General features: G+C 43.8%; 1 protein-coding gene across 1 annotated transcript in view; it reads right to left on the bottom strand.

Annotated features, from left to right (window-relative positions):
• Positions 1-1,243, bottom strand: part of LOC142960082 (IQ motif and SEC7 domain-containing protein 2-like) — a 110,705-nt gene extending 109,462 nt beyond the window's left edge. Inside the window, exon 1 of the mRNA XM_076101692.1 lies at positions 495-1,243. Within this exon, the coding sequence (XP_075957807.1) occupies positions 495-1,243 (749 nt within the window). The remainder of the gene's footprint in view (positions 1-494) is intronic.
• Positions 1,244-14,578: the final 13,335 nt, after the last annotated feature.

Raw genomic sequence — 14,578 nt, 5'->3', positions numbered from 1 at the left:
CAAGCAAACAGATGTTTCCAGGTAGAAGTGAACACGTGGGCACATATTTCATGGCTTGCACAAAACCTGCATGAGAAAAGCTGCAAAGTTAGTTGCGATCAAAGTCAAAGATATACACGAGTGTTGGCAAAACAGACAGTGAGGTTGACAGACCGGCAGCCAAGTTTGAGTTTGGAAATTTTGTGATGTAGGATGCCATATTAACGCTAATGTCCTACAGTAGTTTAGAGGCAAATGTTACCCATTAGAAATGGCAAAACTTAATATCTAAAGAAGCATTTGAATGAACCAACCATGAAATGTCATTGCTTTAAAAACAGAGTTCTTCTGAGGGAGCCCTTTGATACATGCATTCAATGCCAGCAAAAAGTTGCCAACCAGCAGGTAGAGGGTGAACTTTGTTCATTTAAATCCACTGTTGGGATCAGGTTTACCTTCCTCTCGTGTTATCTTTGGCTTTGGTTGTAGTAAGTAAACCTTAAACTCGAACTTACGATTTCTGGTGGTGGAGGGTGTGGGCGTGGTGGTTGTTGGAGGAGTTGGCTCTATGCAGGCGCTCAAGCCTCTCCTTCTCTTTCTCCACAAAGTTGGTGTTGGTACCAGTGCTGGTGGAAGCCATTCGGGTCAGTCGGCTGTGGGCCCGTGGCTGATCCCTGGGTGCGATCGGAGGAGGCGGAGGTGGAGCCGGAGCTGGGAAGGAGATCGGACCTGGGATTTGGGTGGGTATCGACATGGAGATTGGGGCGGAAGCTGGAGATGAGACCGTTAACGGCGTTGTACTGGTGCTGTTGGAGCTGTTGTAGGAGTGGTGGGTGGAGGAGGAGTGGTGGTGGTGCTGATGGTACTGGTGGTGGTGGTGGCTGTGGTGGAGGGGGATGGAGGAGGGAGGCTGGGGAGGAGCTTGGTATTGGCTGTTGTGGTGGTGGTGCTGGTGGTGGTGATTCTTGGCAGAAATGGATGTCGGTATGGTCTGAGTCGGCGGAGGCGGCGGAGGAGGAGGAGGGAGAGGAGGCTCGGGAGGAGGAGCAGGTGGAGGAGGAGCAACGGGTTGCCGGTCCAAACGCAGATCCTTGTTCTCCTGGCTGAGCCGGTCCAGTTGGACCTCCAGCTCCTCAATTCGGCGCCGCTGAGTTTCCAGAAGCTTCTGCTGGCTCTCGATGATGTTGTTGAGTTCAAGAAGGTACTCCACAGCCCGGTTCGGGCTTTCTGGGCTGCCCTGGCCCGGACCTTGATTAGCATCCATTACTTTTCTGGTCTGAGAATTAGCACAAAAGGAATGGCTCAATAACAGCTGGGAAAAGGCCCAGTGACCAAGGTTCACTGCTAAATTCTAAACTAGAGAGCCCAAATGCTGTTGGCTGTTACAGTTGGTTAGATCCAGGTTGTACACTGAGGCTAAATGCTTAACTTCTGCAGTAGATGAAATGCTGCCTGAGTCAGGGGGCTATCCAGACTATGCACTCTACTAATCTAGTCTACAACCTAAAGCCTAATGTCTAAATAACTACAAAAGTAAACCCTATGGCCCTAAGACCCTACACTTTAAAAACTAAACTACCCTTCACCCTCCCCCCCACCAGAGGTAAGTGGGGGGGAGAGGACTTTTTCTTCTTTGAGTTCTGATTCGAAGATCAAGATGGACCTCGTCCTCGCTGGCTCCAATCACAGAGGTTTAAAGAGTCGTCGACCATCCCCTGGTTCAGTCAGGTGTTTCTGTTGGGGTTCAGGCCCATGACGGTTAAAAAACAGAACAAATAAAGAGAGAGAGAGAGAGAGAGAGAGAGAGAGAGATCGTCTTCTCCCCTCAACAAAAATAGTTTGTCTTTCCGTTTGTCAGTGCGTCAGTTGTATCCACTCATTGCACTCCATGCAGAAGATCAGAACATTGGTTTCCAAGAAGCAGGTGTGGAGACCAACGCTGACAGATACTTTAATTGTCCCTCTGTGTTAAAGATGCACATTATCATTGTTGAGAAATTGTAGATTGTCCAGCATGAAGTTTTTTTTTCTTTTCTCCATCCGATGATGCTGAGGAGATGCAGACTGCAAGAACTTCCAAAACAAGCTAGCTAACCACAGGCTTCCCTGTCGTGCCTCATAATAAAATCCTGGGATCTGAACCCCTGTGGTTAATTCTCCAAAATCAAGAGTTTTCTGAGCAGAAAAAGAGACCAGTTCAGACCTTCTCCATCAACAAAACCATTTGGAGCCAAACCTTGAGAAATCAATGGAACCTAAAGCTCCACAAAATTAAAAACGTAACGTCTGTTGAAGATCATCTCCTGACAAATGTGGAAGAGGAGAGGTTCACCTCTTCCAGGTCCATGGGTTCACCGGCAGGACACGGCCTGTCACCCTGCAGTCGGTCTGTCGGAGGAAGTGGTGCGCGAAGGTTAAATGTCATGTCAGATGTTTGTCTTCTTCCTGGATGAAGCAAGGCATCTGGGATTCACCGTCATTATCGTCCCTCTGGAGGGCATATCCAGATCCTTCTACATGTCATCCATCCGTCACATGAAAAAGAAGAAAGGAAAGAGTAGATGAGAAGAGAGTGAGTATAAAAGAGGAACAGCAGAGTCAAGCGGACATATGTTATGTATTCCCCTTCATTTTAGTTAACTTACTTCCCTTTTTATTCCAATTTAGATTTTCTCATCGTCTCATCTGATGTAGTCTCCATAATGTTAGTTTTTGTTTCTTCCCCTCCTTCGTGATCCTTCTTTTCTCTTTTGCTCTCCTCATGTGCAGTTATCATCCTCCATGTATTTCTGTCTTTTCATATGGCTGTTACTGTCTCATCTCCATCCCTTTCATACACTCTCTCTCTCTCTCTCTCACTCTCTCTCTGGTTGCTAAGGGTGTGAGGTCTCTCAGAGCCCATAAATACCAATGACATGCTCTGTCTAAGCCATCAGAGACAAGAAAAATCATCACACCCCATCAGCCTCTCCTCCTACACTCGATCACTATCCCTCCCCCGTCGTAGTCCAGCTCTTTTTGTCTCACAATCTCTTTCTTTGCATTTTCTCCTCTGTGTTATCACTTTCTCCATGCAATATTCAAAGACAATACTGTAGATTCCAACACTGCTCGTGGTAGCCACATGCAGGACAACTGATTAGCTGCCTGGTGATATTCAGCATTATGACGAATATTGCATGCGTTAATTTCATCAACCGATTGCTGATTAAAAAAAAAGATTTTGACGATGTTATACTTTGGCTCTGATGCAGCCGCCTCTCTTTCTGTAGTCTCACTCAATGTCCCGCCCACAGCACCTTCTGATTGGCTACACATCCTGAGGAATAAACATCACAATCCTCCACACTGAAGTTGCAAAAACACCCAGAGTCACCGCTGGTAACGTTATGCCTCGATAGGTCGCAGCTAAAAAAGTAAAAATGAATCACAAAACAAAAATAGTTACTAGATGTAACTTCAGTTCCATGAGTACAAAGAGAGCAAAACCTGTGTTATGCCGTAGACTGTATATAAGAAGTGGACGTCACCCATTGGTTTGTGGAAGCGACGAACGGAAGTGACCATATTTAGACTGAGGAGGAGTGACGTAGAGACTCCGTATACGTCTCTGGTAGAGACCTGTCAATCACCGTGTAGCCCCGCCCTAAAGCATCCCCTGCTTTATGGTCTGTTTGACTCTAAATGGACCATAATGTACTAAATGAACATCATGCTGTATTGAAGAAGACTTGAAACTAGAGATTGAGACCATAAACTCATGTTTACAATGTTTACTGAGGTAATAAATCAAGAGAGAAGTAGAGTCATTTTCTCATAGACTTCTATACAACCAGAGGAGTCGCCCCCTGGTGGTCATTAGCGAGAAAGCAGCTTTAAGACATGAGGCATTGACTTCACTCGGCAGAACCGGAGGTTGCCACCAGGGGCAACCTCCGGTTGCACACATGCACAGTAGATTGCAGACTTGACACGTCAGTGCAGCTCAGCCTTAATAAAGTGACGGTACACATACGCTCTCGTAATTCAAAGTATAACTTCAGCTACACAAAGACAGGCGCACAGACGTGAGCTGACAAGGAATCGTGTTGATGAAGCGTTTGGATCTTTTAAACTCTTTCTCCTCACATCAAACAGACATTCTCAAAGCTACTTAAAATTCCCAAATTTCTCCGCTGATCCGAGTAGCGCTTCAATTATGTTTTTGCTTTTCGTCTGGACGGAGACTCTTGAAAAAAAAACGTATTTGTGTGGACAGGACTGAGAAGCAAGGAAAACAAATTACATTTTCAAAAATACCTGTGTGGATGAGGCCGAAGACATTTCTTAATGTCACATGGAGTCATTAAAACGTTGCTGCTTTGCCAAAAGTTTCAGCTGTAGATACAGTTGTGTTTTCATGAATTTTGTGGGCATAACATTGACTTACATTCACTTCCTGGAGACTTACCCTGACCTAAACCTAACGTTAAACCAAGTCTTCATCCAAAAATGTTAATTTTGTCCCCATGAGGAAGGTGAGTCCATAAATATGGGACTGTCTAAACAGATTCATGTCCCCACAAGTCATGAAAACACACACACACTCACACAGAGGGAATGGCTAGCTCTTTGGTCTCTGTTGCAAAGCGGCCAAACAGTTTCAGTTTTTATATCTCTTCCCATTAAGCACATTCAATTATTCATGACTCACTAACTGACCACCATCCCTCTCTGCCTCTCTCTCTCTCTTTGTCTCCGTCAGGGTCTCTCTATCTCTCTCTCCGTTTGTGAAGGCTCTCTGCAGATCCTTTGCTTCATGTTTCCGTTTCCAAACACACCGTTTGCGAAGCGAAGGCAGAAACCGAGGCGTGCGTTTAGTAACGTAGTAAAGTAAGTAAGTGTGATTGTGACATAACGAATGGCACAATAAGCTTTAAACGCTGTTTTTCTAATTGAATAAATAGTTTATCAACTTCTATGAATTTATAGCTGTGAATTCTGTGAAGTCTGGCTCGGTAGTGACCAACTTCCACAGAATTTATGGAGATTTATGGAGAGTTTCAGATCCTCGTTTATCCGTCCGGCCACAACTTTACTGTTCTAATTCATGCTCACTGATCTTATAGTGTCGTTTTCAGAGAAGAAGCTGTAAAACAACACCACTGTACTCTACCTGCTCAGCAGCAAACAGACAGACACAGATAGACACTAGCTGGTGAACACAGTGGAGCATTGAGCAGCTAAAGAGACAGATTCGTCTCAGGAGGTGGTGGAGACCAAAAACAGAGCTAAAAGAGAGAATATTGGAGGTGCCACAAGCACACAGACTGAATGAATGGTCACGTTGCTATGTGACTGCTGGATGTGGATATTAAACATAAAAGGTGTCGATATGTCAATGTTGTGTTCAAGCCCCACTAGAGGCCAACAACAAACAAACAAAACACTTATTGCATGTTTTCCAAAGTCATGAATGAAGTTAATGCTCAGTAGTTTGAGTGACTTGATCCTTTAACGTGAGCTTGTTCTCATTTACCGAACGACATAATTACATTTTCATAATTGCAAAACGAGCTCTGAAATAAATCCTCACTCTTCGTGCAGTTCGTACTTTACACACACACAGAATTTATCAAAGTGCCGGCGGTTTGAACAGGGTTTTTTTTCTCGTATTTTATATTCAACTGTAGCTGGACTTTTTTTTAATTGGCCAATTTTACAGTCATGTTATCTGCCATCGACACACACACACACACACACACACACACACACACACACACACACACACACACAGTTCATACAGCCCACACATATTTCACACACACGGCAGCTCACGCAGCCTACTTCCACATCACGTATGTGCACGCACGCATACGCGTGAAGCAGATCACACACAAGTCCGTGCATTCATCCCACACTACGTAGACTGCACATGCACATACACACTCGCATAAAAGTCCTCATGGCCTATATAGCCAACAGTCGCACATACATGACACAAATACAAGCGTGTGTGTGCACATACGCACACACGCGCACACACACACACACCACACACACACCGAGACACGATGCAGCACCCAGAAAAAAAGCAAAAGGAATAAAAACCAGGAAGAGTCTCACAGGTTTCAGCGGCTCCTGCAGAGGTGATGGAGGGATGAAGGTGGGGGTTGGAGGAAGAGTAGGAGGAGAGCGGATTATTGATCCCTGCTCATCCCTCCATCTCCTCCTCCGCTGCTGCTGTCACCATCATCTCCCTCCGGAAAAAAAAAAAAAAAACACAGTAAACTCGTCTGCGCCGTCTTCTTGATCAGATTATGATCAATTCGATCCTTCCTTCTTTCGCTCTCTCTTCCTTCATGTATTCCTTTGCTCGCCTCACTGCTGCAGGCCCGGCTCCTCTTCCTCCTCCTCCTCCTTCTTCCTCTTTTTCTTCTTGTTGCCGAGTCAATCTCTTTCTAATTATCATTCCTCTGCGTCTGACAGCCGAGCGATCCGCTGCTGCAGCGCTGATGATGCCCCCCCCCCCTTTTCTCTCTCTCTCTGTATGCGCGTGAGGACGGAGCTCTGGTTATTATCACTGGTCAAATATTAGGTTGTTTTTTTCTCCTCCGCTATTCTGCCGTAGGAAGAAGAGGAGGACGGAGGGGAGGAGGTGTCGAGTCCAGACTGGCAGCCTGGATAGATGGATGGAGGAGGTGGGAGCAGGAGAGTGAAAGGAGGGAGGAAAAGTGTGTGTTTGTGTGTGTGTGTGTGTGTGTGTGTGTGTGTGTGTGTGTGTGTGTGTCGAGAGCAGAGAAGAAAAACGCACACAGTCACGCGGCGACAAGCGCAGAAATCACACCACCGCTGGTTTACCGCACAAACATCACACATGTATTGTAGAGTCTGTGGTACAAATGCTAAAGGACACAAGATTCAATCTGGATTATTATACAAATATTATGGAGCAAACAAATGCTACAGAATCATAGACCGCAGGAAAGAGATACTGTAGTAATATTATAGGATTCACTGTCATAGAGTTCCAAACTAACTTGTGTATGTCGTCCGGTTATAACAAAAACATAAAATAAAAATAAATAAAATAGAACATAATGAAATATAATATAATAAAATAAAATAGAACATAATCAAATATAATATAATACAATTAAATAGAACATAATCAAATATAATAAATATATAATCAAATTGTAATTAAATTAAAAACAATTTTAATAATTTAGTTTAGCTTGAAAATGACAAACGATTGAAACAATGATTAATCGATTAATCGTTGCAGCTCTGCTACAGAAGAATCACATGACTTACAACTCTAGACTCACGTAGAAAAAACTACACTTAAAAGTAGAACACAGACTAAATTGTAACAGGAGCTACTTCCTGGTTGGACAGACAGGTTGAATGAACCAAATCGTAAAACGACTGAATGCAGCTTTAACACGAATACTATACAAATACTATCGATGTACTTCTATAGATATCATGAAAAGAGGCTGCAGGTACAAAATATCACAGGAATATTATATAATATTCTATAAACACAAGTCTGACCTAATTCACATCTTAAAGAAGCCAAATCAGACAGAGTCAGGACCAAGACCAAGGCAGGGCGAGACCGGGACAAGACCAAGTCCAAGACCAAGGCAGGGCGAGACCGGGACAAGACCAAGTCCAAGACCAAGGCATGGCGAGACCAAGACCAAGACCAAGGCAGGGCAAGACCGAGTCAAGACCAAGACCAAGGCAGGGCGAGACCAAGACCAAGACCAAGGCAGGGCGAGACCGAGTCAAGACCAAGACCAAGACCAAGACCAAGACCAAGGCAGGGCGAGACTGCGACAAGACCAAGACCAGGGCAGGGCGACACCGAGACAAGAACAAGTCAGGGAAAGACTGAGTCAGGACCAAGACCAAGACAGTGAGAGACCAAGTAAAGACTAATCACAGTAGTGATGTTAACAAATAAATAACACGGTTTGGATATTATTTCAAGACCAGTAGCGGGGCTACACAGTGATTGACAGGTCTCTACCAGAGACGTATACGGCGTCTCTACGTCACGCCTCAGTCCAAATATGGTCACTTCCTGTTGACTGGTTGAAAAGAAAATATATATAAAAAGAAGTGGACTTAGTCATGGTGACGTCACTCATTGGTTTGTGGACTGATGTTTTGAAGCATTGAGTTCGGCGATTTGGCTGTCGCCATCTTGGATTACGGCCGTCGCCATGTTGTTTTTGCAACCAGTGAACAGGAAGTGACCATATCTGGAGGAGTGACGTAGAGACGCCGTATACGTCTCTGGTAGAGACCTGTCAATCACCGTGTAGCCCCGCCCTAAAGCATCCCCTGCTTTATGGTCTGTGTGACTCTAAATGGACCATAATGTACTAAATGAACATCATGCTGTATTGAAGAAGACTTGAAACTAGAGATTGAGACCATAAACTCATGTTTACAATGTTTACTGAGGTAATAAATCAAGAGAGAAGTAGAGTCATTTTCTCATAGACTTCTATACAACCTAATTAAAGCATCTGTGATCATTCTCATATGTTGATATGAGAAGACAGCGTTCACTAAAGCTTAATATACAACAGGCTGACTAATTAAAGGATATGTTACAGTATGACTCACACTGAAAGCGCACAATTTAAATACATCATCCAGAGGGAATAACACGAGGCCTCACCAGGCCTCCACACATCAAAGCTATACAGCGATAATATAGAAGATTAATACACCACCCAATGAGATCAATACATCATCCCGCTGCTCGTCATCATCGGTGAGGCGTTCAAAGAGCGTCTGCAGGAACATCATGAGCGCGTTCATTGGCTTTTATTTCTGCTCTCATTCTGCTCGCGGTGTTCCGGCATTATGTGACGGGAAAACCAATTAACCGTCAGCGCTCATTAACGAGGCGAGCGTGAGCACGAGCGCGCGGGAATGAAATCACTACCGTGGAAAACGGGAAGGCGTTTCAATCATGTGTGATTGTCAATAAAAATATATGAATAAAGAAAATCACCAGGGCTGAAGTTGATCTTTTTTTGTTCTTCGGACATTCATCCGGAGCGGAACACGCACACATAAACACACACACGCACACACGCACGCATGCACGTGGGCTCTGCCTTAACACACCGAGCTGTCTTCACGCGGGAAAAGAAGGTGAAAGCTTTGATAAAAATGAAATTACCTGTGTTGTGAATCCGTCCTCTGTCCTCCGCTGCAGAGTAACGATAATCCCCATCACACACACACACGCACACACACACACACACGCGCACACACACACACACACACACACACACACACACACACACACACACACACACACACACACACACACACACACACACACCAGTCTCTGTCATCAGGACGCTGCTGGGAGCTGTGGCCGCAGACGGCTTCAAAGATCCTCTAAGCCCAATCAGGAGCGATCACTCTGTCGCTGCTTCTCGTTTTTAACAGAGCTTCAATTTAACTGCTGCCAGGATTCTAGTCTGAGGATTATTAATAAAAAGATATAAATGAAAGATTTTAATCAACTCTTTTTTACATAATGAACCAAAACACCGGATGAGGATGGATATGAAACAACATCATACCCTCCAAACTAAAAATAAATCAGATCTGAATTTAAATAAAACACTATTATTGTTTATAAGATATCAATGCTGAAGTTATGATTCAAGATGAGAAACTACAGGCAAAGAATAATAATAATTTGATAAATTAACAGATTTTAGTCTATTTTTGCTTCCATAACACGTCAGACTAGAGGAAAGAAAACATTTAATTTACTACTTTGTCTGTTTACGTCTGTAGATTTCTGCTAAATTCACCAAAAGTTACCTTTACATAACACCTCATTTACATATTTAAACATACCATTTCAGAAGACTTGTAATACAATAAATACTCCTCTTAATGTGAGTGATGAAGTGATGAAGTTTCATGGTGATATCTATGAGTTCATGTGTTCACCTGTAGAGTCTCTTAATATGAGTGATGCAGTAGTGAAGTTTCATGGTGATATCTGTGAGTTCATGTGTTCACCTGTAGAGTCTCTTAATATGAGTGATGAAGTGGTGAAGTTTCATGGTGATATCTATGAGTTCATGTGTTCACCTGTAGAGTCTCTTAATGTGAGTGATGAAGTGGTGAAGTTTCATGGTGATATCTATGAGTTCATGTGTTCACCTGTAGAGTCTCTAAATGTCTGTAATGTAACTAAACGTCTCTTTAAAGGACGTTTCCTCTCAATGAGTTTGTTCTCAGACTCTGATGATAAATCTCCACTTCAGCAGCTCTTACATTCACCAAACTTCACTCGTTCATTCCTCTCTGTGTGCTGAAGGTTCACACATCACTCACACACTCATTTATACATTTATTAATATAAACATGGAGAGAATAGATTTTTTCAGTATTTGCTGATTGATGGAGTGGTACAAAGAGATATCTAAATCAAAGCACGAGGCATTGACCTGCAGCTACAGGCTGAAGCTCATTACATCATAACCGTCACTGGACAGAATGAACCAGAAACTAAAACAATCTTTGAGAAACATGCCGTTTAAAGGGAGTCGCAGGTATGACATCATTTCCTGTCTGTAAATTTGAAAAACAAAAACAAAAACAAAAACATGATCCTGAAGTTTCACTGTCCATCCTGAGACACATCTTCATCCTCTACAGCAGACGTATTGTAAAATGATCAACAACAAATAACTGAACTAACTCTGATGATGATCCACACTGTCGTGATAATAAAAGCTGACTGGATCTACTTCCCTCTGTCTTGTCTGTAGTCTGTTTGTAGCCAATCAGAACAGCTCGTATAACCTCCAGTAACAGTTTCTGAATGTGTTGAATAGAATCTATCAGTTCATTAATTCATTCAATTAAACATTAAGAAGAGCAGAGCTGCGAGAGGAGGCTGAACACAGCAGCAGAGTGAGCGCTCACTGTTTTCTCTACTCTCTGATGGTTCTGTTCATCAGCATCCTGCACTTCTGTTACTGCACCTGCAGCCCACTGCTCCTCCTGCTCCTTTCCATTCTCTTCCTCTACCTCCTTCTTCCTGTTGCACCCCCTCCAGCTTCCTCTCCTCACTTTTTTCCACTTGCTGTTCCTCCTCTCACCTCTACTTCCTCCCTTTCCTCACTCCTAAGCTTCTCCTTCCCCTCCCTCTGCTCCTCATCTTCCTCCATCTGCTGCTTCTCCTCCTACCCTTATGTGTCTTCTTTTGTTTCCACCTCCTCTCCTCCTTCTCGTCCCTGTGTTGTGTATCCTCCTCTTTCTTCCTTCAGGTGTTACTTCTCCTCCTTGACACTTTGTCATTTCTGCTTCCTTCCTTTCCTATGAATTCAGTTTACCCACAACTGGTACAGGAAGAGACTATAAGGAGGAGAGGAAGATGAGGATGGAAAAAAGAGGACAGAAGAGGAGCAGAAAGGAGGCGAGAAGAGAGGAGAACAAAGAGGATGAAAAGGAGGAGAGGAGAGGAGAAAAGGAGGAGAGGAGAGGAGAAAAGGAAGGGAGCATCAGAAGGCCACTTGCTGCTCCAGTTTCTTCTCTGACGTCGGCCTCGAGCTCGACGCATAAAGATGACATCACAAGCAGGAAACCAGAATCCCACGGACCGCCATTTTGGAGCAGATCAGACGAGGAGGAGGAGGAGGAGGACTCTTTGGATCTTTTCTTTTCACAATCCTCCTCTTTGTTCTGTTCTATTACTCACTCCTACTGTTTGTCTCTCTCTCTCCCTGTCTCTCTCTCTCCCCCTCCTACTCTCTCTCTCTCTCTCTCTTTCTCTCTCTCTCTCTCTCTCCCCCTCTCTCTCTCTCTCTGTAGAAACTGATGAGAAAAATAATATTTCTTAACAGAAATTAATAACTTCGGCTACATTACAACCCGATGCAGTTTTACCGACGTTGAAACGTTTCCAACCCAAAAGCCTCAGAGGAAGACAAAACAAAAAGCAGATATTACAGATGTTCATGCATTGATGTATCAGCCTTATTGTATGAGCGTCTGACTCGTAAACAGGGTCCACATCAACGTCTAACTGTCTGAATTATGACGGGGAAACTGGATTGATTATTCCAACTTGGTGCTAAAAGCTGCATTCAGGTGGAATCAGGCAGCAGAGCAGACATCAGTGAGAACAGTCCCACAGCACTGAGAGTCCGAAGAGTTTAAACAGTAAACGTTTCAGTGAAGATGCTTTTGTTTGTGAAGTAGTGAGCATCCGACTGGATAAAGGAGACTTCATCATTCTGCATGAGTTGTGTGACAGTTTGAATATTGAGTTTTGTTGTTAAACGCATTCATCATTCCTTCATCAGGACTTTTCTTCATTTTTTCTGACTGTATATAAGAAGTGGACGTAGTCGTAGTGACGTCACCCATTGGTTTGTAGACGGATGTTTTGAAGCCTCTATTCAGGTGTTTTGGCCTTCGCCATCACGGCTCTTTGCAACCAGTGAACAGGAAGTGACCATATCTGGACTGAGGAGGAGTGACGTAGAGACGCCGTATACATCTCTACGTCTAGAGAATGCAGCTTTAACACATGAAGCTTTGACTTCACTCTTCAGTACTGGAGGTAGCCGCCTGCCTTCAACCCTCAAACTGTAAAATATGAAAACACATCCAGTTTTTTTGTGGGCCGTCTAGATCAGAAAACGTGACTCTAAAAGCCGATCAGATTTGTCTCCCCTCCCTCCGTCACACGCCGGCTCATCACAATATTACACCCACGGCTTGCAGTCGAAAAGTATTTTTTGCTTCAGAAGGTTCCGAACTGAGTAAAATGAACCTGAAGTATCTAAGTGGCCGCCTCGATAACAGCTGTTTGAATTCTCTAAATGTTAAGGAAAGGTGCTTCAATGCTTCCTTTCCTAGCTCCTTTAGCATAAGATACACTGGACCATCCTTTACCAAAGGAAAGAAGATATTGCCGTCCCACAATTCCTTGCGACAGCATCATTTAAAATGCATCATTCGGCCGGCCATGAAAAGAGAAGACAGACCGACAGTCTGTTCTAGTAGAACTGAAAATATAAATATGAACCTGAAAATGAGCATGAGTCGTTTCTTCTATTCACTACATGAACAGCACACACACACTTTACCGTGACAGTCGCCCACACATGAACATGGATCTCACTGTACAGAGACATCAATCTGCACACACACACACACACACACACACACACACACACACACACACACACACACATTAGTGGGAGGTTTAATAGCTGCTGCGATGCTACTTTTCTGCGTCTGAATGTCCCTGAAGACAAACACACACACACACACTAAATGATACACACACCTACACACGCAACAATACATATGGCATCACATCCACACACACACACACACACACACACACACACACATCTCTAATCGCTCCGACTAATTATACTCTCCTGAACTCTGCTGTTATAAATACATGCAGAGGAGGATGGAGAGCAGCTCCGTGTCTCTGAAACTGATATAATAATAATACTGAAGCTTCTGTGAGCGCTCAGTGATCTGAGCTCACATTCACAATCTGTCGCATCCGACGGGAACAACTTCTAAAGCTTCATTCAGAGCATCACTAAACAGTCCAACTTCGTTTTTAAAGGTGCAATCAATACTGTTTTAATATCTTTTTACTCATCCTGTTACTTTTGAATTATTGAAGAGGACTTTGTTTTTCTCTCATGCCTCCATGGTGAACTAGGAGTCAACCTCTTAAAGCTGCATTCTCTCTAGTGTCCACCAGGGGGCGACTCCTCTGGTTGTATAGAAGTCTATGAGAAAATGACTCTACTTCTCTCTTGATTTATTACCTCAGTAAACATTGTAAACATGAGTTTATGGTCTCAATCTCTAGTTTCAAGTCTTCTTCAATACAGCATGATGTTCATTTAGTACATTATGGTCCATTTAGAGTCAAACAGACCATAAAGCAGGGGATGCTTTAGGGCGGGGCTACACAGTGATTGACAGGTCTCTACCAGAGATGTATATGGCGTCTCTACGTCACTCCTCCTCAGTCCAGATATGGTCACTTCCTGTTCACTGGTTGATAAAAAACAAGATGGTGACGGCAGTAAACCAAGATGGCAGCGGGGAACTCAAGGCTTTAGTCACAAGTTTACTCGGCCGAACAGGAGGTTGCTGCCCGACTATGGTCCATAAAGTCTGAAGCATATAGTTTATTAAAGAGTGGAGGAGTGTGTGTGTGTGTGTGTGTGTGTGTGTGTGTAGGCCGAGGCGTCCTCCGCTGCCCTCCCCGTTAGCAGATACTTTACAGCAGCGTTGGTTCTTCACTTCTGTGCCGTTTGCTGATGCAGATCCACCTTCTGATCTGAGATCAGTGTGTGGGCTGCAGAGCTGTGTGGGAGAGCGGAGCGTGATCAAAACGTACAGGAGCTGTGCCGAGGATTTACAGATTACTTCTTCACATTCATCACACATTCTCTGATTTACCACAAAAAGGTCAGGTCAGAGTTCAACCGAGTGTTTTTAGACTCTTTTTCTTAAAATCATATATTTTTGTATCATATATTTCTATGTAATGAGGGATGAAGTGAAATGAACT

Source organism: Anarhichas minor, unplaced genomic scaffold (genome assembly GCF_050575085.1).
Source record: "Anarhichas minor isolate MPS153535 unplaced genomic scaffold, ASM5057508v1 ptg000003l, whole genome shotgun sequence".
Lineage (NCBI taxonomy): Eukaryota > Metazoa > Chordata > Actinopteri > Perciformes > Anarhichadidae > Anarhichas > Anarhichas minor.
Note: the sequence above shows the minus strand (reverse complement) of the source record. Positions and strands in the feature narration are given on the sequence as shown.